Source organism: Camelus ferus, chromosome 21 (assembly GCF_009834535.1).
Source record: "Camelus ferus isolate YT-003-E chromosome 21, BCGSAC_Cfer_1.0, whole genome shotgun sequence".
Classification (NCBI taxonomy): domain Eukaryota; kingdom Metazoa; phylum Chordata; class Mammalia; order Artiodactyla; family Camelidae; genus Camelus; species Camelus ferus.
Genome location: NC_045716.1, coordinates 25892413 through 25919194, shown reverse-complemented (window position 1 = coordinate 25919194; position 26782 = coordinate 25892413). Strand labels below are relative to the sequence as shown.

Genomic DNA, 26782 nt, shown 5'->3' with positions numbered 1-26782 from the left:
CCCCGCGCCCTAGCTCTCCCGGCCGCGTCTGGCAGCCGAGGTCAGGTGGCCTCCGCGCTCCGAGTGCGCGGCGAGGAGGGAGCGGTCCCCAGAGCGCCCTGGGGCGCTGCTCTGGCCCCTGTCCCGCGGACTAAGGAACAGTGGTTCCGGGCGCCGAGGGCGCGACTCGCCAATCCGGGCTGGCCCCTGGGGACACGTGAGGGCTTTGCCGGGTAGTTGTCAAATCCTGAATCCGGGTGCGGAGGAATTTGGCGTCGTCACTTCAGAGATCCTCAAACTCTCAGGTTTCGTTTGTACAGTCACACCTCCATCCTTTATCCTCTGTTTGCTGCCCAGGCCCTTCGTATCTTTTTCTGACCCTCTTACCTTCCAGATTGACCAACTTCATTCATTGGTACAGTCAACAAACTTATATCGAACATTTATATAAAGTTCTGAGGATAAAAACATAAGTAAGACACTGACTGTCCCTGCTGTATAGAAGCTTCCTCTAGTGAAGCTCTTGCTTTTACCATGTCATTCGTCGAGTTACTCTATTTTCTTCACAGCATTCTTCATAGCACTGATATCATTTGTGTATTTATTTATGAATTTATTTTTTGAGATAATGGCTTGTTCATAGCTCTGTCGCCCCTCCACGTGCAAGCACTCAGATATTTGTTGGCCAACTGTTAAAATTTGTAGAAGCTCAAACTACCTAAGTACTTATCTTCCCACCCTCCATTTTTCCAGTAATTTATAGAATTTTTTTTAATTGGTCTTTTTTTTTCAAGTGGCACATGACAGAAACAGTTCCTTTGGGGGCTTAAAGTAAACTAAGTCTTTGGGGTTTTTTTTATTGTTTTTGTATTGCTTTAACCTAATGCTTCTGTCTTTGGAGTAGAGCATTATCCTTGTTTCTTGAAAAACTTTTATTAAAACATTTTTAGAGTATGAAACAAAGAACATCCAGATACAATAATTTTTTTAAAGTTTACCATTCTTTATAAGTTTTCATAATTACTATGTATATTGCCTTCATAGTATTCAAATGTATCGATCTACAAAATGCTGGACATGTAATTCTCTTGCTTTTCTAACTTAGGTCTAAGGCTTCCTGTTGCCCTTTATGACAGTTCGGAGTTATTTTTAATCCTAGTACCAACTCAAGAAAAATGACAATATTCAAGTAGCATTTTTTCACTCAGAATAAAAATAAGAAAATCAGTGAGGAAAATGGATTGCATTGTAACCGCTAAGATTTTTAACATGAATATTATTGATAAGTTGAACGAAGAAAGTGGTTTCTGATCGTGTATGCTATATAGTACTTTAACTTTCACAGATCCATTCACATGCAATATTAAATTTAATTCTTAAACCTGCTCTTTACAAATGAGGAAGACCTAAAGGATCCTTTGGGTGGAATATTCTTGGTTCAGATATGTATGTGGCTACTTCATTATCATTTAGGCATCAGTAAAAATGTCACTTTGGGGAGGCTTTACCTGACTCCCTACCCCCATAGTAGCCCCCATTTCAGCCCCGTCTATCTCATTTCCCTGTTTCAATTTCTTCTTTATATCTATCCTATTGTTTGTGTGTTTATCCCTAAGGTCCAGGTTACTCTCTTTCTTGTTCTCTGCTGTATTCCCCAGCATCTAGATCAGTTTCTGGCACATAGTGGAGGCCCAGTAAATATTTACTTAATAAAAAAACACCTTTCTGGAGAGAAGTGATTACCTTAGAAACACCTCCCTCTCATTTTCCTTTTTTCATACGCACTGAAAGATTTATTTGAAATGAAATCTGAAATCAGAGGTCACATATTGAAGCTGGTCCTCCTCAGGCAACATCTTGGTGTAGAGATCGTTCACCATGCCACAGGATAAAGTTCACACCCTTAATACGGTTTTAGGGGTCTCAAGAGACACCAGCTCTTAACCTCTTCAGCCCTGGCTCTCACCATTTCTCACTTCACTTTATACACTAGCCTTACAATACTTCTTTCAGTTCCTTAACCTAGCGATGCTATCATGCTTCCGGATTCCCGCCAGTCTTTTCTCTTTCTGGACCTTTTCCCCTTACCTCTTCAATTCTGTTTCCAGTCTGAACTAGATGTCTGCATACATGCTCTTCTAATACCCTTGCCCACTTCCCTTATAACAGCACCATCACAGTGTTTCATAGTTACTTGTCTAGCTCCTCCATAGATTATAGACTCCTTGAGAGCAGTATCTGTGCTCCCTTGTTCACCGTTCTACCCCTAGGACCTGGTACATATTAGATACTAATAAATATTTGTTAAATGAATAAAAGGGCAAATAAATGATCCAAGAAAGGGATCTTTTCCAGTCATTTCTTTAATAACTATCCTGCCAATGGCCATCTTTTTTTTTTTAATCTGTAGCTAATTTTCAATGTAGGAATCTTTTGTGTGTGTGTGTGTGTGTGTTTGTGTGTAAAAGCAACTGTTATCTAACCCCTGTGTTGAGCCTTCTCTACAGTCAAGACTTATCAGCTCCAAAGTACAATCTTAAGTCCCAAGGTCAAGACTCTGCACAATTTCAAAAATATTCTCTTTTTTGAATAAGAAGCTGTGCGCTTTCTGTTTTATTTGAAAAACTGTTTGGAATTTCCTTTTTCTTCTGTGTGCTTTTTAGATCCTCTATAATCTTGCCAGAATTCATATTTATCTTGGACTTAATGGATTCTCCTGGTACTTTTTTTTTTCGTATTAGTTGTGTAAAAGTCTTCTTAAGCTTTTTTGTCAACGTGAAAGTTGCTCACAATGAAATATGGATTCATGGATCCAAGCTACTTTCTCATACCCTCTTGTTTCTTTACCTACATACGGAAGTCCACACTTGGGTCCCTACTGTGTTTTGTCTACTACTAACTAACTCAGGGGCCTGAAGGCTGCTAGAGAAAATCACACAACTGTGCAGATTGCTGATGCCATGAGCTCATTGAACCTTTTTTTTTTCCTTGACTTTACCACCTGCTTCTTCCCTTCTCCTCATAATTTCTCTGAGTCTTTATCACTCTTTTCAAAGTTTCCTTTTCCATTTTCACCTCTGCCAGTCTTGGCAGATGACCTTGCCTCCTACTATATCAACAAAAGTGAGGCCGAAAGATGTGAGCTCCTTCTACTTCCTACATCTTAATGTAAACAGTTATCTCTGCCCACAACCATTCTCAGCTCCTTTCTCCCATGTCAGAAAACAAGGTGCCCCTGCTCCTGTTTGAGGCCATCCTTTCCACTTGTGCCATTGATCATGACACAGCTTATTGTGAAGTGGTTAAAAGCACAAGCTTTTGAGTCAGCCCCCCAGACTTCAGCTTGAATCCTGATTGTGACCCTTACTGTAAATGGATTAACTTCTGTAAGCCTCAGCTGTCTCTGTAATGAGGACCAGCAAACCTGCCTTATCAGGTTTTCATGATTAAATGAGATTACAAGGCTAAGTACCTAGCGTCCCTGGAATATACTAAATGGTCAATAAAATGTAGCTGCTACTAATAATAATAAATTAATAGCATTATTGACTCGCCTTCAGTGTTTCATGAGCTCCTTCTCATGTTTATCTCTTTACTGCTTTCCTCGCCTCAGCCTGTTTCTCTCTTTCCTCCACGTTCTTCTTGGGCTACTATCTGATGTTTTCTCTTTCTCATTCTAGGCTCTCCCTTGGGTGCTTTGTGCTGATTGTCTCTACTGCCTTAGTCCCCACACATCCCCAACCCACAGAGGTCTGGCTCCTGCCCCCAGCTCACTACTCACACTGTTTTCCTGCAGGTCAGCACTCACCTCCAAGTTACCAAGTCTTTTGAATATTTTTCAGTCCTCATTTTATTGCCAGTCTCTTCTTTATTAACACCCCTTTAAACTCTATTCCTTGGTTTCAGGATACCGCACTCTCCTGATGCCTATTATTTCTCTGATCCTTCCTTCTCTGTCTCCTTTTTGGTCTCTTCTTCCCATTCCCACCCTCTGCTGTTTCCTTCTTGGCGTGGTGCTCTCTCCACCCTACAGGCTACTCCTGCGTGATCTCATGTTCTTTGGTGGTTTCAGCTCTTAGCTGTATCTCAGCCCTGCCTTCATAATCTGTCTTCTTTTTTTTAATTTTTCAATTTTTTTATGAAGTATAGTTGATGCACATATAATCTGTCTTTTGTATCAACCTGGATGGCCCTCCAGCACTTAGCCTGCAGTGATGGAGTGACGTGAACTCATCGTCTTCCTACCTCCCACCCCCATTCCCAAGCCTTTTTTCCTCTGATATTCTTTATACAAAGTGGGTGGCCTCACTCTACATCCTGTATCCCAAATTAGTCATCTTTGATTCCTCCCTGCTGATTTTCCCTCCTAAGTACCCAACTCTGTTGCCCTCTCTCTAGCCAGTGGTATCTTAATTCAGGCCTTTATCACCTCTCACCTGGACTGCTGCAACAGCCTCCTATGTATGCATCTCTCTCTGCAGTGTTGATTCTTTCAAACACATCTTCCACATAGTGCTCTATAGAGAACAACCCTGGCCATGTCTTTTCCCGATTTAAATGACTCCTCATCACCTACAGACTATGATCCAAGCTCTTTACGGTGGCCTTCAGGGCTTTCAGTGATTGGTCCTCTGCTCCTCCTCTCTAGCCTCATTTTTAACCACTTCTTTGAATTTGACCTTCCAGTAGCACCAAACTGTGTGTAGTTCCCAGGGTATACCATACTATTTCTTACCTCTGTGTCTTTGTTCATGCTCTTTGCTGTCTGGAAAGAAAGTCCTGTCTTTCTACCCTCCTACCTGTCTTTTACCTGCCTAATTCTTTTTCATCCTTTAAGAGAGTGTTTTGTTTTGTTTTTAACATTTTTAAATAGTGGTGGAAACCTTTGAGTGTGCGGTGAATACCTTGGATCCTCTTTCTAGAAAAATGCGTATAATCCCCAAATTTGCACCTGATAATCAGGTTTTAACCCTAAATTAAAACCTCCTTCATGTAAGGTATTATCTTCCCCAGAAAAATCTGTCCTAACTTTCTACCAGATTGGTTTGGTCTCCCTCTTCCGTGTCCTTCTGCAGTATCGTGTGCATGTCTCTGTCACGGCATGGCCCATATTATATTGTGATTATTCAGTGTCTTCACTATACTTTGCATCCTTGAGGGTGATAACTGTCTTACTCATATTTGTTTCCCCAGCACCTAGCACAACACATAGAAATTATTACCAAAAAATTGAGGTTAAATGTTCCTGAAGAATAAACGATCTTTTATGTGGACCATTCATCCACTCAGCAAATGTTTATGGAGAGCCTGCTATGTACCAGGCATTGTGCTGCGTGCTGAGGATACACAGATTCACAAGACAAACATGATCCTGGATCCTTCAGATCCAGAACAGTCTAATATCTAAAAAAAAAAAGTATGTATGTAAATTAGACATTAAAAAACTGTGTGGTAAGTGCTTTGATAAGGGAAATACAGGATAGAATAGGATTATATAAAAAGAACAAGTTACTTGTATTTGGAAGGCCAGAGAAAGCCTTGTAGAGGTAGTAATAAGATCTGTAGAATAAGTAGAGAGGGGACTGGAGAGAAGTTCCTGCTAGAGGACCACACCTGCAGGGGTCTTGGTATGAAAGAATGTTGTATCTAAAGAAGAAAGGCAGTTCCATGTGGCTTAAAGTGAGAGTGCGGTGGCTGGAGGGCCACAGGAGGAGGAGGAGGCTCTGCTTTGCCGTGCTCAGGAGTTCACACTTGCTCCTGCAGTCAGTGGGAAGGCATAAAAGAATTTTTTTCTTTGATAAAGTTCCTAGGCAATGTAAGAAGAAAAGAGGAGATGTGTCAGAGTGTGCATATACAGAGGAGGTTCTGTTTACCAGTGAAAAACAAATGAGCTTTAGAACACCCACCGGACAGAGCTGTCCTGTGGCTACTGTCTATGATGCCAGCTCCAACCAAAACTGACAAAGTGGGATCCTGCCATCTCGGCGTTACACTGGGATGGAAACCACTTTATGTGGATTAGGCAAGATGGTGGAAAGGCTGAGAAAGCTCCATGAAGGAAAGCATTAAAAAATTAGTCTTTCCAGGGCTTTCGTTTTTGTTTTTTTTAAATCTTAACTCCTTTCCCTTGAAGTTGTTTTGTTTCTTAAATACTTGCAAACAGGGATCTTCTATAAGAAGCAAGTTTCACTGACTCCTTTCTTATTTGCTAATTTGTCTGGGTCATAAAATGATTATCATAAGATTACAGGAAAAATACATACTTTAATTTTTGTCTAACTTAAAACATGTTCTAAAACAAGGATAATTTCAAAAATTAAAGAGCAATTCAACAATAATTCTCAGTGTTGAAGACTTTAATAAGTAGATCTTATATGGGTGGCTGTCATCTTTCATCTCTGAAATAAGCTGTTTAGTTAGCCAACTTTTTATCATAAAATAGTCTGTATGAGACATTTCTCAAAAGATTGTGCACATTGACCTTCTATCTTCTTTCTCCTCCAGATACTTTTCTTTGGATTTGGGTGGCTTTTTTTCATGCGACAACTGTTTAAGGACTACGAGGTAAGAAATCATTTTAATTACGCTAATGCTATGTGAATATAGATTGTTTTAAATGGGGCGAGAAAAATACCTCCATTAAAGAAAAATCACGTTCACTTCCAAGATGGTAAGTTTTTTCTACAATATAATTCTTAAATTGGAGAATATAATTAAGCTTACTTGATTTTTTTTTTTTTTTAAGGAAAGTCATGTATAGCCCAGAAGCCAGGAGCAAGAAATACATGCCTTAGTCATATCAGTATATATACCAACAGCAGACGGTTATTCTTTGGGAGAGAATTTAATAATACTGTCTCATAAATATGTTCATTCATTTGGGTATCTGGCCTTCAGTGTTAATTACCAATCTTACATCCTAAGTTAATACCAAAATCCTAAGGCTGGTCTGACCCTGAAGCCTTGAATTCAGAAAACACCAAACTACACTGGACATTAGGAATTAGGATTAATTCCTAATTAATCCTCCTTATTTAGTAATAAGCTCAGTGGTTGTGGACCACTTTGGGGTCATTTCTAGGATGTTCGCCATTAAACTTCCCCAGGGAGTTTGAGTTGTTGTCTGAAAGAGCCCAGAATTCTGGAGATTCTGTTCGGCTCAATACTTTAAGGCCTCCTAGGGGAGGTTCCAAAACTGGCCCAAGGCCTGCAATGTTGAAGAAACCCTTTTAGCCCTAACCCGTGTATATAGATGTGTCATTTTTTGTCAGTGTGCAGCAGGAATTCTGAGTGCTGCTTCTGACTCTGTCGCTTCCTCTTCTTGTGCTTTAAATCCTTCATGCACAAGAGGTTGGTGGTGATAGTGACCCATGATTCAGGAGCAGCACCTGCTTTGACCTATTTCTTTAGCTTCCGGCAAGTTACTGTCATGGACCTGTTTCTAATAACTTGAGAATTTCTTCAAAATAAGTTTTCTGACTTATAACCAGAAGATCATCAACTCAGTATTTCACACTGGAAAGGAAATGACTTTGAGTCTCTATTTGGCTTTTAACAGGTGCGTCAGTACGTGGTTCAGGTGATCTTCTCTGTAACTTTTGCATTTTCTTGCACCATGTTTGAGCTCATCATCTTTGAAATCTTAGGAGTATTGAATAGCAGGTGAGTAAGAGTACCAATCAGCTCTCCTCTTAAAGAGACCTATCTTACTTTCTTTATGGTGGAAGGGTTTACCAAGATCCTATAGCTGAAAAAAGCCACCATGTTGTTAGTTTAGTCTCAGTAACTGTAATAATCATAGCAAATATGGGTCCCAACCACCTAGTAACTGGTTTGACAAAGATCATGAGATAGCAGGCGGACAGGTCTGACCGTTCGTTCTGAGGTACTAACTGAGACTGAGGCTGGGAGAGCCCAGGTCCCAGGCTTGACTCCTAGAAGTTCTATTTTTCTCAGGCTACTCTCTAAATCCCGGTAATGACCCTTCACATTGTTCTGCTGATTGAAAAATCTCTATCTGAAAAGATCAGAATTCCTCAGAGCTAGTTAAGGGCTTCTGTGAAAACTGAACTCCAGTCCTAACTAATCTAGTTACTTCTGTTGATTTCACAGGCATGATCCAATCTGATTGAACTTAGAGTGTTCTTTAAAGCAATTTTCAAAGGCAACTCGTGTCCTCCTCCAAATAACAGACCTGCTAGTTTATTGAACAGTCTATCCAAAATATTCCTTGCTTGTTAAACTGCAAACTTGAGTTTTGGGGGCCCAGGGTTTGTGTGTGGAGTACATTAGCTGTTCTACAGACTTTTGCACTTCTTAATCAGTGCGTGAAAAAGTCTTTTAAGAATAAAGTGGCATGTGCTCTGTAGTCCGGACTCAGTGCTGAACTAAGCTGTGTAACTCATGGTAGACGCCTGGCACTTGAGGCTTAGAGAGAGACTATATTCTCAAATTCCTTTTTTGAAAATCAGAGTTGATAATTATGGTCTCTTGAGAGATAAATAAAGAACTTATATGGTAAAACAGGAGTATGTTCTGACTCCTACTTTTAAACGTTCTTTAACAATCCAAACCTTTCTTGGACGAGCTAGATGCAGATCTGTGACTGTTGAGACGAGGCGAGTGTTATTTTACACGCTAGTTACTGGATTTTATTCAAGAGCCCAGAGTAAACCAAAGCATATATTGTCAACTCATGTTTGACAAGGGAGCCAAGAATACTCGATCAAGAAAAGACAGTGTCTTCAATAAACGGTGATGGGGAAATTGGATATTCAAACGGAAAAGAATGAAACTTGACCCCTGTTTTACATTACTCACAAAAAATAACTTGAAATGGATTAAAGACTTAAATGTAAGAACTGGAACCTTGAAACTCCTACAAGAAAACAGTAAAAAACTCCTTGACATGGGTCTTCGTAATGATTTTTTGGAAACCACAGCAAAAGCGCAAACAACAACATTAAAAATAAACAGATGGGACTATGACAAACTAAAAAGCTTCTGCACAGCAAAAAAAAAAAAAAAAACAAACCCATCAAAAAAAGAGAAAAACAACCTATGTATGGAATGGGAAAAAAATATTTGCAAACCATGTATCTGATACGGGTTAATATTCAAAGCATATAAAGAACTCATACAAACTTAATAGCAAAAAAAACCAAATAATCCAATTTGAAAATGGGCAAAGGACCTGAATAGACACCTCTCCAAAGAAGATTTACAGGTGGCCAACAGGTTCATGAAAAAATGCTCGACATTACTAGTCACTAGGGAAATGCAAGTTAAAACCACAGTGAGATATCACCTCATACCTGTTAGAGTGGCCAACATCAAAAAGACAAGAGAGAACAAATCATGTTGTGGATGTGGAGAAAAGGGAGCCCTTGTGCACTGTTGGTGGGATTGTAAATTGGTACAGTCACTATGGAAAACAGTGTGGAGGCACCTCAGAAATTAAAAATAGAACTACCATGTGATCCAGCAATTCCATTTTAGGGAATATATCCAAAGGAAATGAAACAAGACCTAAGTAAGTTTAAAATCAATAAATACAAAGGAAATCACCAAGAAAGTGAACAGATACCCCACAAATGGGAGAAAATTTTTGTAAATCACCTACCTGATAAGGGACTTCTGTCCAGAATATATAAAGAATTCTTACAACTCAATAATAAAAAGACAACACAAGTTAAAAATGGACAAAGGATCTGACTAGACATTTTTCCAGATAAGATATACGAATGGGCAATAAGCACGTGAAAAGATCTCAGCATCATTAGCTGTTAGGGAAATGCAAATCAAAACCACAGTGTGATACGGCTTGCCACCCACTAGGATGACTGTAATCAAGAAGACAGTGACAAGTGTTGGCGAGGCTCTGGAGAAATTGGAACATTCATGTGCTTTGGTGGAAAAGATAAAATGATGCAGCCACTTTGGAAAACAGTGACAGTTCTCAAAAAAATTAAATATAGAGTTATCATATGACCTAACAATTCCATTCCTAGGAGAAATGAAGGCCTATGTCCACACAAAAACTTGTACACAAATGTTTATAGCATTGCTATTTATATAGCTAAAAAGTGGAAGAACCCAAATGTCCATCAACTAGTGAATGGGTAAACAAAATGTGGTATATCCATACAATGATATGAATATTAGTCAGCCATAAAAAGGGATGAAGTATTGATAGATGCCATACGGGGATAAACCTTGAAAACATAATGCTAAGTGAAAGAAGCCAGTCACAAAAGATCAAAATTACATGGTTCCATGAATATGAAATGAACAGAGTATTCAAGACCATAGAGACAAGTCTATTGTGGTTTCCTAGGGCTGGGGAGGTTGAAAGGAAAGGGAGTAGCTACTGATGGGTACTAGTTTCATTATGGAGTGATGAAAATGTCCTAGAATAGATTGTGGTGATGACTGCATAACTCTGTGAATATACTAAAAACCATTAAATTGCACACTTTAAATGGATGAATTATATCTCAATAAATTGTTATAAAAAGAAAAAGTCCTAAAACTATTTTCATCAATAAATGAAATATATTTTATAAGCAGTAGTAAAATAGTCATGCAAATCTGATGTTTATATTGAGGATGCAGACATATTGGTGAGTCTTTATAACACATGTTGTTATTAACATTTATTTTCTTATAACTCTTATATTGAAATAAGACTCCCCCCCCAAAAAAAAGACTCCCAGTGGTAAGTGAATTCTATTAGTAATAGTATATATTGATATATATTATTACACTCTGCCTATGAATATAATTAGAGTATTGACATTCTCCATTTAATAGGTGAAATTCTTAGAAGGTTAAGATGGCCATACATACCTTTCAGAACTCTATAAATATAAGCTCTATAAATGAGCAGATAGTAACAGCCTAGTTGAATGATTAGCGGGGATATACTCAGCATTGAGTTTGAAGAGCAAGAGATCCTTTGAAAGACTAAAGAGTGTGGGAGTCACTGCCCTCTCCCCTCCTAGTGATGTTCTTCGACGTTTATTTCAGCTCCCGTTACTTTCACTGGAAAATGAACCTGTGTGTAATTCTGTTGATCCTGGTTTTCATGGTGCCTTTTTACATTGGCTATTTTATTGTGAGCAACATCCGACTATGTGAGTATCTTGCCCTCTGGTGTCGGCACATGGATTAAGATGAGTATTCTTGGGGGTTGAGGCTGTGGAGAGCTTCATTTCTGCATTACTTTCAGTAACTACCTTTGGGGGCACCTCACACACAGTATCTTTAAAAGGTTGGCACAAAATAAATGTGTGAATGATTAGGTCATTTATCCTCCTGCCACAGCTTTAGTTCTGTCTCTGCTATAATGTCTCTTCTTTCATTTTTCCAACCCAGGGTACTGTTTGTACTTTTTGATTTGTACTGAGGATTGTTATTGATACCTTATCAGAAAGTGACCTTTTTTTTTAACCCCATTAACTGTCATTTTAAAAGACTTCTTGCATTCTTTAAAAAAAAAAAAGCCTCCCCTAACTCGCAACCCACATCTTAATTTCAGCCAGATTTCTCTTATGATGGTAAGAGGTTAAGAAAGCAATTTCTAAATATTATATTGTTCCATCACTCACTCACCAAGTGAGTAGGCCAGCCGGATACTAATTAGCATGGTCCCCTATGTTTAAGTAGAGAAAGCTTTTTAGCATAAATCTGTTTCATCTTGTCTCCTCTTTCTTAGTGCATAAACAGCGACTGCTTTTTTCCTGTCTCTTATGGTTGACCTTCATGTATTTCTTCTGGAAGCTAGGAGATCCATTTCCCATTCTCAGCCCAAAACATGGTGAGTGTATATGTGGTGGGGAAGGGGAAAGGGTTATTTATAGTTTTCTGATTTTGAAAAAAATCAATTTTTTCAACTACTGATTGTGGGAAATATAGCAAGTTATTTCTCTAAAAATATGTCTGTTTTTGAACTGAATTTTTGTTTCATACTAGGAGGTATCAAATGCTGGTTTTCGAACAGATTTCCATCATTTTAGAGCAGAAGTTTTGACTTTAGTGAATAAACTTTAAGGGGAGGTGGGGTAGAGAAAGATATCCTTAACTTCAACCTCCTGATATATGCAGAATTATGGGAATATATTTGTATGTGTTTTTGTGTGTGTTTTTTTAAGTTGAAGTATAGTTGATTTACAATGTTGTGTTGGTCTCCGGTGTACAGCAGAGTGATTCAGTTCTACGTGTGTATGTGTGTGTATATTCTTTTTCAGATTATTTTCTATTATAGGTTATTACAAGATACTGAATATAGTTCCCTGTGCTGTACAGTAGGTCCTTGTTGTTTATCTGTTTTTTAATATAGTTGTGTGTGTATGTTAATTCCAAACTCCTAATTTGTTTGTGTATTCGGAGGCGAGGTATCCATAAGCTTTTATTCCCAAAGAGGTACGTGACCCAGAAGGTAAATGGCCACTGTTCAAGTGACAATAAAGATCGTCTTTAGGGAGTGTATACATTTGACAAAGAGCAATGACATAAAACACTCATAATTAGTAGATGAAAAGCTTTTTAGGAGTCAGTGCCTTTCTCCTCACACAAAAAATTTCGTTTTAAATACAAGAACAGGTCATGGACAGAGCCCGAATTTCTGCGCTTAAAACAATGAACAAAAATCTCTCAGCTAGCAGGTTCTTCTAGAACTATTCCAGAAATAGGTAGGTGGGTGGGTGGGTAGGTAGGTAGATAGATAGATAGATAGATTGATTGATTGATTAGAGAGCCCACCTGTAATAAATATACTGGAACTTTCATACTGGAGCTTTTAAAAAAAATATATACACGTCTTTTCATTTCACTATCCTGCTGTGTCTATCAAGATTCTTATAACGGAAAACAGAATCTAACTAGTTTAAAGCAGAAAGTGATTTATTATAGTGTATCAGGGAGTTTTTTGAATTTCTAGGCGAGCAGGACATCCAACGTAAATGCTGCATAGGAAAGAGAAACACCCAACCACACCACAATACTAAATTAGGGGAAAAATCATGAAAGTTGTCACCTGCCACTCAGGGCCTGTGATCGGGGACCTGACATCAGACCCTCTGCCCCATCTGCTCCAGCTCCCAAGTGCTGTCAACACTTCCACATTATTCACTTATGTACTTGAGGTCTGACATAGGCATGTGAATTTTGATGCAACCTAGGTAACATTCAAACCTTAGTTTCAAGGAAATCTGGGAAAGAGCTCTGGCTTTCCAGGTTCTGTAGTGAAAGGGCATTGGAATAAACGTTGAATGAACCAGTGTCATGAATCTGCCATACCTCCCATGCGTCCTTCTGAGTCTGCCCACTGCCTGGAGCGGGGATTTGGGGAGAGAGGTTATGAGAGCCTCCTGCAGGAGGATCAGAGGAAGTGTGCAGTTTTTAACAGCGTATGCAACATCCTAAATAGCTGTGTATTTAAAAAAACAAAAATAGCTATTTTGAAATTTCAAATAACATTAAAGAAGGTCCCAAAAGTTAAGAAACACGAGCCTACCAAAAACATTCAAACTCTTAACGTGGCATATAAAACCTTCCAAGGCCTGACAGCTGCTCTCTCTGTCAGTCCTCCAGCCCTACCAAATTACTTACAGTGTCTAGAACTGTTCCGTTAGTCTGGACAATCCTTCACCTCTTGTCTGCCTGGAAAATGCCTGTTTAGTTTCCCAATAGTCAGCTCTTGTCAGTTCCTCGAAGAAGACTTCCCTGGCCATCGTTAGGAGATGTTAATTGCTCCAACCTCAGTGCCCTTATATCACCTTTAAAACTTAACGATTACTTGTTTCCTTTTCTGACTTTCTCGTTAACCTGTGAGCTCCCTAAGGTCAGAAATTACATCTTATTTATCTTTGTTTCCCCAGTGCCTAGTGTGGAACCCAGCACATAGTAAGTGTTTAAAACATGCTTATTGAATTAGTGAATGAAAAAATTTTTTGAGTCTCTCCAAGGTGGTAGTTGAGCTCAAGAACGTAATACTCTAGATGGGAATTTAGGATCTGCTGATATGGTCGGCATTCCCATGCCAGTGTGTGGAAGGATTTGGAGCAGAGAGGCCCTGATAATGTAACTCTTACATACACCACTTCAAGTAGACCCCCAGACAGATTTGTTTGTGGTATTAGAAACGAGGGACGACCGTTACGAAAGGACCTCAGGGCTGCTTGCGGTGACAGTACAGCTCACAGGTGGCCCAGCAGTGTGACACTGGTGCCTTTCTCTTTTTGTGAGCAGTCAGCTCACGTGACCAGTGCAGCCAGACCATGCCCCAGGGGAGATGAGAATCATCACATTATTGTCCCTCCATTCATCCCTTTTAAAAATCCTATGGAAATATCCTGAAGAATACACTGAGTGGAAGAGCTAGGGAGATAGTTTCAGATTTAGTCCTTCCTTTGTGCTCCAGTAAATAAGCATTTTGGTTTTGTTTCTGAATGTTCAAGTATCTAATTAATTTGATCCTCTAGGGAAGTAAGTGGGAGGGCAAGGTTAGGCCCTGCCTGAGCAGTAGCCGGGCTTATGCTGCCTTTTCAGAGCTTTTCCAGGACAGTTCCAACAACCAGTACAACTTCTGCCAGAAACCTCTAAGCCTTAATCCCTACCTGCAATGGGGAAAAAAATGTCTGTAAAAGTACCCTTTGTGCAGTGCTTGAACCTAGGATGGGCAGAAGGCATTCCGTGGTGGGAAAGAGTGAGAGAGGCTGGGAAAGCGTATGAAGCTGCAGGGAGTCTGTGTGAGCCAGTGGCAACGGTGAGATGTCTTCTGCAAGCCGCCTCGTCCACCTGACTTTCCATTTATGAGCTGGAAAACAGGAATTCTAACGATTGACCTTTCTTCACAAAAATGCTGACATTAAGCAGATAGTGTCTACAGAATACTTTAAACCAAAAAAAGATATTTAATAAAGGGACACCACCTTAAAGAGAATAAAAGTAGAGGGGACATTTTTCCAGTTTTTTATTTTTGACAACCTGTATTAATCCCTTGGATTTTTTTTTTTTTAGTATTATTGGGTGATAATTATATAGCCACAGTCAACAAACATTTGTTGAATACCTTCCATGTGCCAGGCAGTAAGGAAAGCAAAGATCAATAAGACATGATTTTTTCATATAAAGGATGCAAATTCAAGGGGTATGTGGAAAGTAGCATCAGCAGAATTTGGATAAGGACTTATTCATTCATTGAACATGCCACAAATATTTACTGAGCACCTAGATCAATATGAAGTACTAGAGATATAGCCATGAACAGAATAAACTTGGTTTCTGCCCTCCTGAAACTTAAAATCTAGAAGAGGGACTGAACAGTAAAGAGGTAAATAGATAAACAAATAATTGCCAACTGTGGTCATTGTCATTAAGGAACAAACAGGTTGCCGTGATAGAGAATAATGCGGATAAGGGTATCACGTTAAATGCAAGCGATTAGAGTCATCCTTTCTGAGGAAGTGGTATTTCAAGCTGAGATTTAAAGGGCAAGACCAAAGGCAGACCCAGTAAGAAGGCACAAGAGACATAAACTCATGAGGTTTAAAAAAAAAAAAAAAGACTGATATATTCAAGGGGAAATAAGAGACAGAATAGAGGCTAATAGTATAGATTTTTTAATTTGGCTAAATATTTGATGGTGTCATTTTCTAAGGTAATACAGAAGAAGGACCGTAATTTGAGCTAGGATTATGTTGAACTTGAGTTGCATATGCACATCCAAGTGATACTCAGTAGGCAATTGGATACACAAATCAGGAACTTAGGCAAAAGGTATGGATTTATCTGTCTTCTTGGAGATAAGTCCAGGAATCTAAAAAATTGGACATCATCAGCTAAATGCCATTGGATGAAACTGGGGAAATAGGCAAAAATCACCCAAGGGAAATGTATAGACTGAAGTGAAAGAGGGAATCCTGGCCCATGCAAAGCAAAAAAAGATCAAGAAAAAGCAAGTAGAGAAGGAAAAGGGAAAACTGAAGGAAATGGTGGTATAAAAGGCCAAAAAGGAAAATAATTTTAAATAGGAATGATTCAGTGTCATTAAAGATTGACTAAAACCAGAATTGGAAAATGTTGCTGACTTTTGCAACAAGAAGAAAATTCATGACCATATTATCATAATGCCTAACAGCCCAAGCTCTGGAGCTAGACTGTTTGGGTTTGAATCATGACTCTGCCGCTCATTAGCTGTGTGGCCTTAACTAAGATACTTAACCTCTCTGTGCCTCCATTTCCTCATCTGTAGAATGAAATATTCAGTAATATCTACTTCATAGGGTTATTATGAGGATTAAATGAATTAATACGAGTAGAATATTTAAAACATTATCTGGTACATAACAGGTGCTTGGTAAATGTTACCTATTGCACTGCCATTATGATTATTAGTGAAAGCACTGCCTTTCAGCGTAGAGGAATGGGAATGAATGAAATGAAGATGAATTGCAGCCAGCTGAGGAATAAATGGAGGTGAAAGAAGCTTGACTTTTAAGGGGTAAATATAGAGGATTGGTAACTAGAGATGAAATCAAGACGAAGGACAGACTTTTTATCTCAGGAATGAGACTTGAAACGGAAAGGAAAGAACCAGCAAAGAAGGAAAGATTGACGATATGAGAGAGAGAGGACAGGCAGCGGAACAAGATTTTGGAGCGAGTGGAAGGGGAATTAGATCAAAAGTCTTCAGCTCTGGGTGCTGTCTTGTTCTGAGGGAGGCAAGTTGGGAGGATGGTTGCGGACATAAATATTTTCAGTAGAGTGAAGGTAGTTTATGTCTAGTAACTTCTTTCTTATGTAATAGGGGCATTAGCTAAAAAAAAAAAAAAGATTGGAAAAATGGATTAAAGAGTATCTGCTGAGGGGAAGAGGGAGAGATGACTGACCACGAGCAAAGACAGGATTCCTTAGCAGTGCTGTGAGCTCTGTGAAGTCTTGAGGCCGTAAGCCTGTAATGGCGCCAATGTCAGTGTGCTTCTAGCAGTGGAGGCAGCTCAGACACAGGCACAGGGAAGGCGGAGTGTTAGACTGACCCCGGGTTGGGAGTCTGCAGGGTCTCGGTGCTGCAGGAGGAGAGTAGGGGACTGAGAGTCCCGGCGAGAGAAGTTAAAGCGAAAAAGCTTTGAGTCCAAGCTCTGTGAAGAAGGAAATGGAAGGTGGGGAGGGGCCAGGAAGCGAAAGACCAGAGACCAGAGGCCGCAGTGAGCTCGCAAGTGGTGGAGTGGAAATAAAGAAGCAAGAGGACTTGAATATTGGAAGTTCAGATTCAAAGCTAACGGAAGTCCTGCATGGCAGCTCTGGTATTAGGCCATGGGAGTGAATGGCTGAGGTGGGTTCTAACCCAGAGCTAAGAATTGAAAACAGATTTAAACTGGGTTTTCCTGTGCTACCAAACCTCCTGCATTATCCTTAGCATTGCTTTCTCTCACTTACCCCAAATACATGAACAACAGCATTCATTTTAACTACTGAGTTGATTTTTAGCATTCTCAAATATAGGAAACAGTTGATAACTGGAATACATCTGAGTATTTACCTTTGAGTTGCTCATTCATCTATAAATTCAGCTCATTTATTAGATGCATTATGTGGTTATTGGTGGAAAAAATGAATAAGACATAGCTAAAGAGTTTATGACCTGAGGGGAAAGTGTGTAGATTGAAGGTAACTACAGTGAAAAGTGTTACTTGCTATTGATACTTTTCAAGAAGATTTACTTTCTTAATTTTTTTTGCAAAGCTTTTTGCTGAAAGTACTATGCTTTGTTAGCTTTCACACTACCCTGAGTGAACAGTCGATAAGTTTATTTAGCAGGGGAGGGTATAGCTCAGTGGTAGAGCGCGTGCCTAGCATGCACAAGTTCCTGGGTTCAATCCCCAGTACTTCCATTAAAGATAAATAAATAAATAAAAACCTAATTACCTCTTTCCCCACCCAAAATTTTTTTTAATTTTTAAAAAGTTTATTTATAAGTGTTGTTGCTATTTTAATATTACTATCACCAAATAATAGAGATGATTCTGGAAGCATATGGAATAAGAAGAAAATCAACAGACTTTTATGTATTTTTATATAAAATCTACATATTAATAATTAAAATTTAGCTTATGTAAGTTATTAAATGTAATGGTTGCCATTTGCAGTGACAAGTCCTTTTGCAGTGCAAATGAAAGCCGTTTTATCTATATCTCCTGGCCTTAATGTGTTTTGATATTTTTAGGGATCTTGTCCATAGAACAGCTCATCAGCCGGGTAGGTGTGATTGGGGTGACTCTCATGGCTCTTCTTTCTGGATTTGGTGCTGTGAACTGCCCATACACTTACATGTCCTACTTCCTCAGGTAATGAGAACTTTGTCTCTTTTCTTTTTTTCCCATTACTTCTTGAAAACATATGTCACATCTAGCCACCGTCATTAATGTTTAAGTGTTAGATCTATGACACTGCCTTTTTATTCTCTGTCCTTATGGGCATCGACCTAGGAGTCTTTCTAAATAAGTTTTATCACTTACATCGCTTGCACTTATTATTTGTCTTCTGTTTTTTAAATGGCCATTTCAGTCTGACCTTCTCCACTCGCTCCTTACCCCTATTTTTTTAAGGCACGTTTCTAGTGGACAGCAATGTCAACTAATCCCAACTTCAGCCAATCAGTCCTCCCAAAAGGAGAACAGTGGATGACCATGTGAAGTTAAACGTGTGTGTGTGCATGTATCCTAAATGTCGCTGGATCAAAGCTAAGAAAGTCTATGAGAGAGCTAGTTACCTTCCACTTCCCTGAGGCCCCAGAAGTATTCGCTATAAAAAATGACAACAAAAGCATTTTTGCTTATTATAGTCATTTTAATATTCTCCAGAAAGATACAGACCCTTGAACTACCAGGTAGCGGTTGAGATTTATGTGTTTCTCCAGCTGCCTTGTGTTATGCCCAAAATAGAACCCCAAACGTTGCTAACAGTTTGTGCTTATTATAGGAATGTGACTGACACAGATATCTTAGCCCTGGAACGGCGACTGCTCCAGACCATGGACATGATCATAAGCAAAAAGAAAAGGTAAGATATCAACACATTAAAAAACTTGTGATGTTAGAAGTTCTCAACAAGGTGATTTGACTATGAATTGGTGCTAACGGGGAATTTCAGCTCATGCATTTTAAAGTTAGGGTACCATCAAAGACTTGGTGTCTAATCTTGTGTGAAAGAAAATTTTCAAATTTAGCCTTACTTCCTGACTTTGGATAAGTTTTCTTGAGATAAATTATTAGAATAACTTTCATATTTGAAGGTATTCTGCATTGGATGTTTTAAAAGTCTATTGTCCTGCATTTTTACAAACTTATTTATGCCTGGTTTTAATCTTTTCAACTTCCTTTTCTCCAACTACTTTAAAAAATCCTTTAAGTCTTCCAGCTGTTGTTGTTGCTTTTATTATTTAGTAAATACTTTTAAAGTGTATGTCTTCAAAGTGACATTTCTAGAAATCTGTTACCACAGTGGGTAAAAGCATAGGCTCTGGATTCAGACGGTCTGAGTCTCAATCTTTGACCTACAACTCATGGTGTGACTTTACCGCTTTTTGCCTCAGTTTCCTCATCTGTAAAATGGAAATAACAAAACCCAGCAGTTGCATTCCTGGGCATTTATCCCAGAGAAATGAAGACTTAGGCTTCACACAAAAAAATTGCACATTAATGTTTATAGTAGTTTTATGCATAGTAGCCGAAAGTGGAAATAGTCCAGCTATCCTTTAATGGATGAATGGTTACACGAAGTGTGGTATATCTGTTCCACAGAATACCGCTGAGTAAAAAAAAGTCACGAGCTACTGCAACAACCTGGACGACTCTCCAGAAAATTATGCTGAGTGAAAAAAGCCAATCTGCAAAGGTTACATACTGTATGATTCTGTTTATATAACATTTTTGAATTGACAAAATGGAAATAGAAAACAGATTTGCAGTTGCACCAGAAGTTAAAGCAGGGTTGGATGTAAGAGGAGGGAAGTGGGCTGTACACGGGCAACGTGAGGGACCCTCGTGGTGATGGGAACGTTCTGTATCTAGTGTCAGTGTCAGTGCCTCGGGTGTGATACTGTACCATCAGTTCACAAACTGCGTCCCCTGGGGAAAGGTGGGAAATGGTACATGGTATGTCTGTATTTTTTTTTTACAACCACATGTGAATCTACAGTTACCTCAAAATGAAACATTTAATTAAAAAAGAAAAGTAATTGCTTACTTCCCACCAGAAGCAATGGGGGCCAGAAAACAACAGAATGGCATATTTAAACCACAGGAGACGTTTTTCAGCTTCTTCACTTGCAAACTACCACCAAACCTCCGCCAAGTACATATGTTTTTCCACAATGTGGATTTTTAAATGGCATGCAGCTAATAATGAGTAGATGATTCCTTGTCCTGGACTACGCTTATCATAAAGAGGCAATAGTGATGATTAATGACCATGAAGGCGGTGGTGACGACAGTGAAGAAAAGTTCAAGATAAAAGTCATCTACTTCTGTAGTACCTCACATTGTTTTTTATTCCTTTTCACCATGTCTCAGGAAGTTTGCTATTATTACCTTTTTTAATATGGGAATATTTATTTTTCATCTGCAACTTATTTGGTAAGAGCAAAATTGGTTTAGAGTTAAGTGGTAAAGTTTGAAAGTGAAGGTGAGTTGTTTATAACAAGGCCATGCTTGTCCGTGTGCAGCCAACCTTCACTTCTTCTAGTGATTCCATCTCTGCCTGTTGTGAGTCCACAATACAGTGTCCCCTACCTTTACACACTCAGCCAGTTCCCCTGCACTGTCATTGTGTTTGCTGTATTATAGACGTTGAAACAAAGGACGCCTGGGGTGGGCGTCTGTGCTTCTGCTCCCTCTGCCTCCCTTAAGTCCAGCAGAGTGGGCTGCTGTGCACTTCCAGATGAGTGGGACACAGCCTCTTCCTTCTCGTTCCAGCCTTCCCAACTGTGAGAGTAGGAAAGCTAAGACTTACGAGTCTTGCCAAGTCAAAATCTCCCTGGGTCTGAGTCTCTTCTTGGTTTTTAACGACATCTTCCAACAATGCTGAGTTACATTGAACACATGTGATTAAAGGAAAAGGCAGAGAGAGCTACAACTTGGAGCTGTATTTCATTCACTAAGTATCCAGGTGAATGTCATTTTAAGGAGGAGACAGTCAAGTCAATATGACCAATACACAATATTCTTTGTTCTTAATATCATTTTAGCCGATGGCTTAAATAATTTTGCCCACAGAAATATCATTCAGTATTTGGTACCATTGGTACCATCTGCATTGGTCCTAACAGTAAATACCAACGCTGCTTCTTCATCCTTACCGCTTCTGTCTCTTGTCACCCAAAAATAATCCACCTTGAGTTAAATTTTTCTTTAGTTCTACAGCTATTTTTGTTAGACTCATCCTGGTTTAAGCCCATAGGCCTTGGTCCATGATACCCTTCAGGTAACCGTGTATACACAAATGATCTTATTTTTCCTCACAAGGACCCTGTTCTTAATACCTACATGGTGGGCTGGACATGCCAGCCACTCCCACTGAGGCGGTGGATCCTGCGTAGACTGACAGGGCAAGAGGAAGGACAAGTTTTTGTTGGTTTACTCAGTCATGGGGGGAGATTGGCATTAGAGGGAGAATGATGTTTTAGAAGAGGCCAGGTTTATGTGATTTTCCTGTTTTTTTTTTTTCTTTTGTCTACTTTTATAAAGGAGGAAGAGAAACATTTATTGAGTTCCTACCTTGTACCTTATCCTTTAGCTAGACATGTGAGCTATTATTGTATTTCGTCCTTAAATGATAACAGTAATAATTATTAATATGTGTACAGCACTTTGTAGTTGACCACATGGGTTCTTATATATTATTTCATTGATCTTCACAATCATCCAGAGATGAGGAAATGAAAACTCTAAGGTCTCACAACTTCCAGGCAGCAGAGCCAGTCCTCAGATTTTTGCCCACTCCAACTCTATGCTCCTTTGCTTCGGCCGCCTTGCTTCTAGGAGTGGCTAGTCTGCCCTCAGTTGTCAATAGTGGAAAAGTGTGACTCCAGAATTTGATTCCTTCCCTGAACAGCTCAGCAGATGAAAGGGGCAGTTATGAGACTGGAAGGTGAATGAGAATGAACTATGAGGGTCCATGCTTCCCTTGCTGAGGTTTTATTTTCTTTCATTTCAGGATGGCAATGACACGGAGAACTATGTTCCAGAAGGGGGAGGAGCATAACAAACCATCAGGATTCTGGGGAATGATAAAGAGTGTTACCACTTCAGCACCAGGGAGTGAAAGTATCCTTTATCTCTGCTTGATTCTTTTTCTCAGCTCTGGACCAAAAGCAGAAGAAAGTTGTACTGGGCTAGTCTCTTCTGAGAGCCCTGGCAGCATCAGAGCTCAGCTGGCCAGGGCTAGGCTTAGGCAATACAGCGTGCACAGAATCATCTTCCAACAGCCACTGAAAATCACTGGAGCATAAAACCATTGTCTTTGAGCCGAAGGGGTCCTAACAACTCAGTCGTCCCATTTTACAGACGAGAAAATAGACCCATACGTCACACAGTGGTTTGTGGCAAAGACAAGACCAGAACTGTGGTCTCTTCTTAGTTCTTTCCACTACACTATTATATTTCCCACTGCAAAACGATGGCTCCCCAGAATGGATGGTTTGTATATGGGACTGTAAGGGCCCATTTCTAAAGCAGTCAGTTTTCCTGAACAAATTTTAAGCAATTCTGTATCTCCACTGACTTTAAAGAAGCAAGGAGATTGGGTTCTTGGTCCAGCTGGTTGCGGTGTTATGCTAATTCCCAAATTAAGTAACCAAATCTCTTTGCAGCTACCAGGCTACTAAGCCCAAGTTTGGGGGGACTTGGAGTGAGATAGCATATTCCTGCTTCCTTCTCTAGCCTAAGGAAGTACAGTTTCCATTTTGCCTCATTTGGAGTGAAAGAATGTAACATATTTATGCTATAAATAATGACATATCTTTCTGGTGTCAAATGCAGATGAGAATTAGACCAAAAAAAGGAGGGGGGAAAAAAGGGGTAGGATGACCACTGGAGAGGAGGGGGAAAGGATGCTTTTGAATTAATTTAATCAGGAAACAGTTATTTCACATCTCCTATTTCCAGGCAGAGTGCTGAGGGGTAAAGTGGTGAGCAGAGGACAGCCTCTCTCCTCAGGGAGCGCACTGCCTACTCATGAGGGAGGCAGACATGTAACTAGTTAAACCCTTTTTTTGGTTCAGTGGCCTGGACCCTGCCAAACAGCAGCCACTCACCACTGAGGAAGGACCTGAAGGGCATTTGCTGATTTGGGAAATAGTGGGAAAAATCACAGAGAGGCGGGAGGATTTGGATGAAAGTCCATGCTTTTTTTTAGAAGGAGCTATCTTTACTATTTTTATTACTTAAAAATTCATAAAAACCAATGCTTAGGTTTCAGCTATCTTAGGGACCCTAAGTCAAGTCAGCCAAAGTGTCAGGATTATTTAACTGCTCTGAGCCCTTTCCTACACGGAGAGAATAATCACACAAACGACCTCACTGGGTTCTCGGCAAGCGGCGCAGCGTAATGGAAAGAGCAGGCCTTGGAGTCGGGCACGTCTGACTTTGCTTCCGCACCTACTAGCTGTGTGACTTGGAGCAAGTTACTTGACTCTCTGAGCTTTACTTTCCTTATCTGCAAAATGGATAATAATACCTATCTCATGGGAGTGTTGTGGGAATAATAGGAGGCAATGTCTGTAAAGAACCAAGGAGGTAGTGTCTGTAAACCCCAGCCTGTGTTAGAGCTCAGCAAATGTTAGTTCCCGTTCCTAACATTGTTTCATTCAGCTAATTCAGGAGAAACCTTTGCTTTATTGTAGGTGTTTTTCTTACTGTGTAGCCATTCGAGATGTCAAATGTTACATTTGCCTTACTGTAAGTGGGTAAAGCAAAAAATGAACAGAGCCATCCACCTGAGCCACTTGAGCTAGTGAGAAACTGAGTGGTGGGTGTTTGGTGGTGATGCTCTTGGTGGCGAATCTTTTACACACCTGTGTCTGAGGTTGGGCAATCTGTTCTGTAGTGCTGCTGGCTGTGAAATGGGAAATTGAAACTAGGAGCAATTCCTAAGATCCACTATAGAAGAGACCAAAAAGCATATGTTTTCATCTTTGCTATTCCTTGAAACTTCTATGTGAGTTAAACCTTAATGCCCATTTCGTGCCAGATCTTACTGTTATTCAACAGGAAGTGGATGCTTTGGAAGAACTAAGCAGGCAGCTTTTTCTGGAAACAGCTGATCTGTATGCTACCAAGGTACAGAGCAAGGAAACCGAAGTGTGATTTTTACCAATATGATCGGAGAGAGAGAGCAAGACTAAATAGCTTTTCAGTGTCCTCTGTGGCCAAGCAGGACGAGAGACGCCTCATGGCTTCAGTGTTAGCCGTGAAGCGCTAGGTGTCTTCACTCTTCATGACATTGCCCCTCCCAGTAGCAAAATCCTTAATGGAAGACTCTCAAAAATAGAAATTAGTGGGATCGTCAGAAGAAGCTTTTCAGCATCCAGGAAGGTGGCCCACACCGCTCCCCACTGAGCCGAGACCAGGATGGTGGCTCTGACGGCAGCTCCTCTGATTGCTTCTTATTCCCGTATAAGTTAGTAATATTGTAAGAGCAATAAGACACCTACTGCTATGGTCTAGCCTTATTTTAAAGGATCCAGATCAAGAAGTGACCTAATGCAAGAAGTAACTTTCCTGTTTACGTCTAAAATGCAATATAATTTAAATATGCAAAATCTCTTAAGTTAAGATTGTCCAGACTATTTAGATCCTTTTTGAGAGTCACTTCACAGGGATATCCATATAGTACAGAGGTTCACATAGGCTTCGGAAGCAGACAGACCTGAGTGAGACCCAGCTCACTAGCTATGTGACCTTGGGCAATTTATGTAACCTCACTAAGCCTCAGATTTCTCACCTGTAAGATAAAGAAAACAGGACACATCTCACAGAAGTTGTTATGAAGGTTAAAGTAGATAATGCATATACGGTGTTTATCCTAATTTCTGGCTTAAAGTAATCAGTAAACGTTGCCCACTACTCCTGCTGTTATTTTAATATTATCATGTGTGGTTTCAATTGTTGGCTCAGCCTGAACGGTGATTCATAGAGGCAGGAATATTATTGTGGGGTATAAATTTACGTTTTGCTGAGACTAACCAGGTTTTGTGTTTGTTTTCCCTCAGGAGAGAATAGAATACTCCAAAACTTTCAAGGGGAAATATTTTAATTTTCTGGGTTACTTCTTCTCTATTTACTGTGTTTGGAAAATTTTCATGGTATGTATATTATTAGTTGTCAGGGTTTAGGTGATTTTCCCTGATAATGGCAGAAAAAGAAAAGTGGGTTTGGTTGAGGCATTGAACTAAATTCCAGATCCAATTGAGTCAACAGAGAACGTGATCTTTCACATCTCTGAGCCTCGTTCTTTCCCCCTCCTTCTTTTCAGGTCACCTAGAAAAGGGAGGTTGCATTTTTCTTCTGTCAGAGATCATTAGTAAAGTCTTAGATTATGGAATATGTGAAGTGGACATAAAAGTTTCTTATTTTAACCCTGCGTTCCATTTTACCCATGAGTGTATGACTGTATGTAACACAACTCCTCCCTTCAGCTTAGAACAGAAACTACCTGTCCTTTTTAATAATTTGTGTATACCTAAAAAAATAAATTCTGAAACATGTTTGATAAATCCATCTTCTGTGCTCATAGCTCGGAGTCTTTTGTAGCTCCCCCTTAACGCTCTATTCTTTATGTGCATTTTGTGCACCGCATTATTTGTCTTTACTTGTGACTCATCTGTAGGTATTAATGGATTTCAGTGTGATTATAGAAAAGGCTGATTTGACTTTCTGGTTTGGTGACTTTCCTACTGGGGCTGTGTTTGCACAAAGAGGAGCTTTGTCAGCTTTTTGGTTAATTTTGATCAATGTAGATAGATGGAGGTTTCTGGATTCAACAGATCTAATGCTCGAATAAAGTGATCTTAATATCCTTTCAGAAGATATTTTAAAATCTTGACTCCTTCAGTGGGAGAGCATGGATGAAGACAGTATATTCAGTTAGCTAAGCTACTAAAAGGTTTTTCCTGAGATGCAGCCTTTAGGAGAGCGTATCGTTTTTAAACAGCTTTATTGAAGTATAATTGACATTCAGTAAACTGTACATAGTTAAAGTGTACAGTTTGGTAAGTTGACACAATCAAGATAAAGAACATATCCATCCATCACTTCCAGAAGCCTCCTCAAGGCCCTTTGTAACACCTCTCTCCCACAGCCCTAGTCCCCAGGCAGCCACTAATCTGCAGTCATTGTACACTCTTATATTTTCTAGGATTTTCTGTAAATGGAATGTTATCGTACGTACCCTTTTTCTGTCTGGCCTCTTTTACTCAGAACTTTTCCACATGTAGATGTCCTTTTGATGTGTTCTTGGGAGAGAGTAAGCTCCCTGTCCTCCCTTGCCACCATCTTGAAGCCCCTCCCGACTTCTTTTACTCAGCATAACTATTTTAAGTTTCATTCATGTCACTGATTGTACCAATAGTTAATTCCTTTTTATTGCTGAACAGTATTCCATTGTATGGATATGCCACAATCTGTTTACCTGTTTCCCTGCTGATAGATACTTGTTTTCAGTCTGGGGATATTACAAACAAAGGTGCTATGAACATTTGTGTGCAAATCTGTATATGGACATATGCTCTCTTTTCTCTTGGGGG

General features: G+C 39.6%; 1 protein-coding gene across 4 annotated transcripts in view; it reads left to right on the top strand.

The window, feature by feature from the left end:
* GPR89A (G protein-coupled receptor 89A) overlaps window positions 1–26782 on the top strand; it is a 34230-nt gene that overhangs the window by 432 nt on the left and 7016 nt on the right. For 3 of the 4 annotated variants that reach the window (XM_032464442.1, XM_032464440.1, XM_032464443.1), the window contains exons 2-10: window positions 6484–6543; window positions 7538–7641; window positions 11008–11114; window positions 11696–11797; window positions 18206–18326; window positions 18961–19041; window positions 22195–22304; window positions 24223–24317; window positions 25250–25342. In XM_032464442.1, the coding sequence (XP_032320333.1) occupies window positions 6484–6543; window positions 7538–7641; window positions 11008–11114; window positions 11696–11797; window positions 18206–18326; window positions 18961–19041; window positions 22195–22304; window positions 24223–24317; window positions 25250–25342 (873 nt within the window). The remainder of the gene's footprint in view (window positions 1–6483; window positions 6544–7537; window positions 7642–11007; window positions 11115–11695; window positions 11798–18205; window positions 18327–18960; window positions 19042–22194; window positions 22305–24222; window positions 24318–25249; window positions 25343–26782) is intronic. The other variant, XM_032464441.1, reaches the window with a different exon arrangement.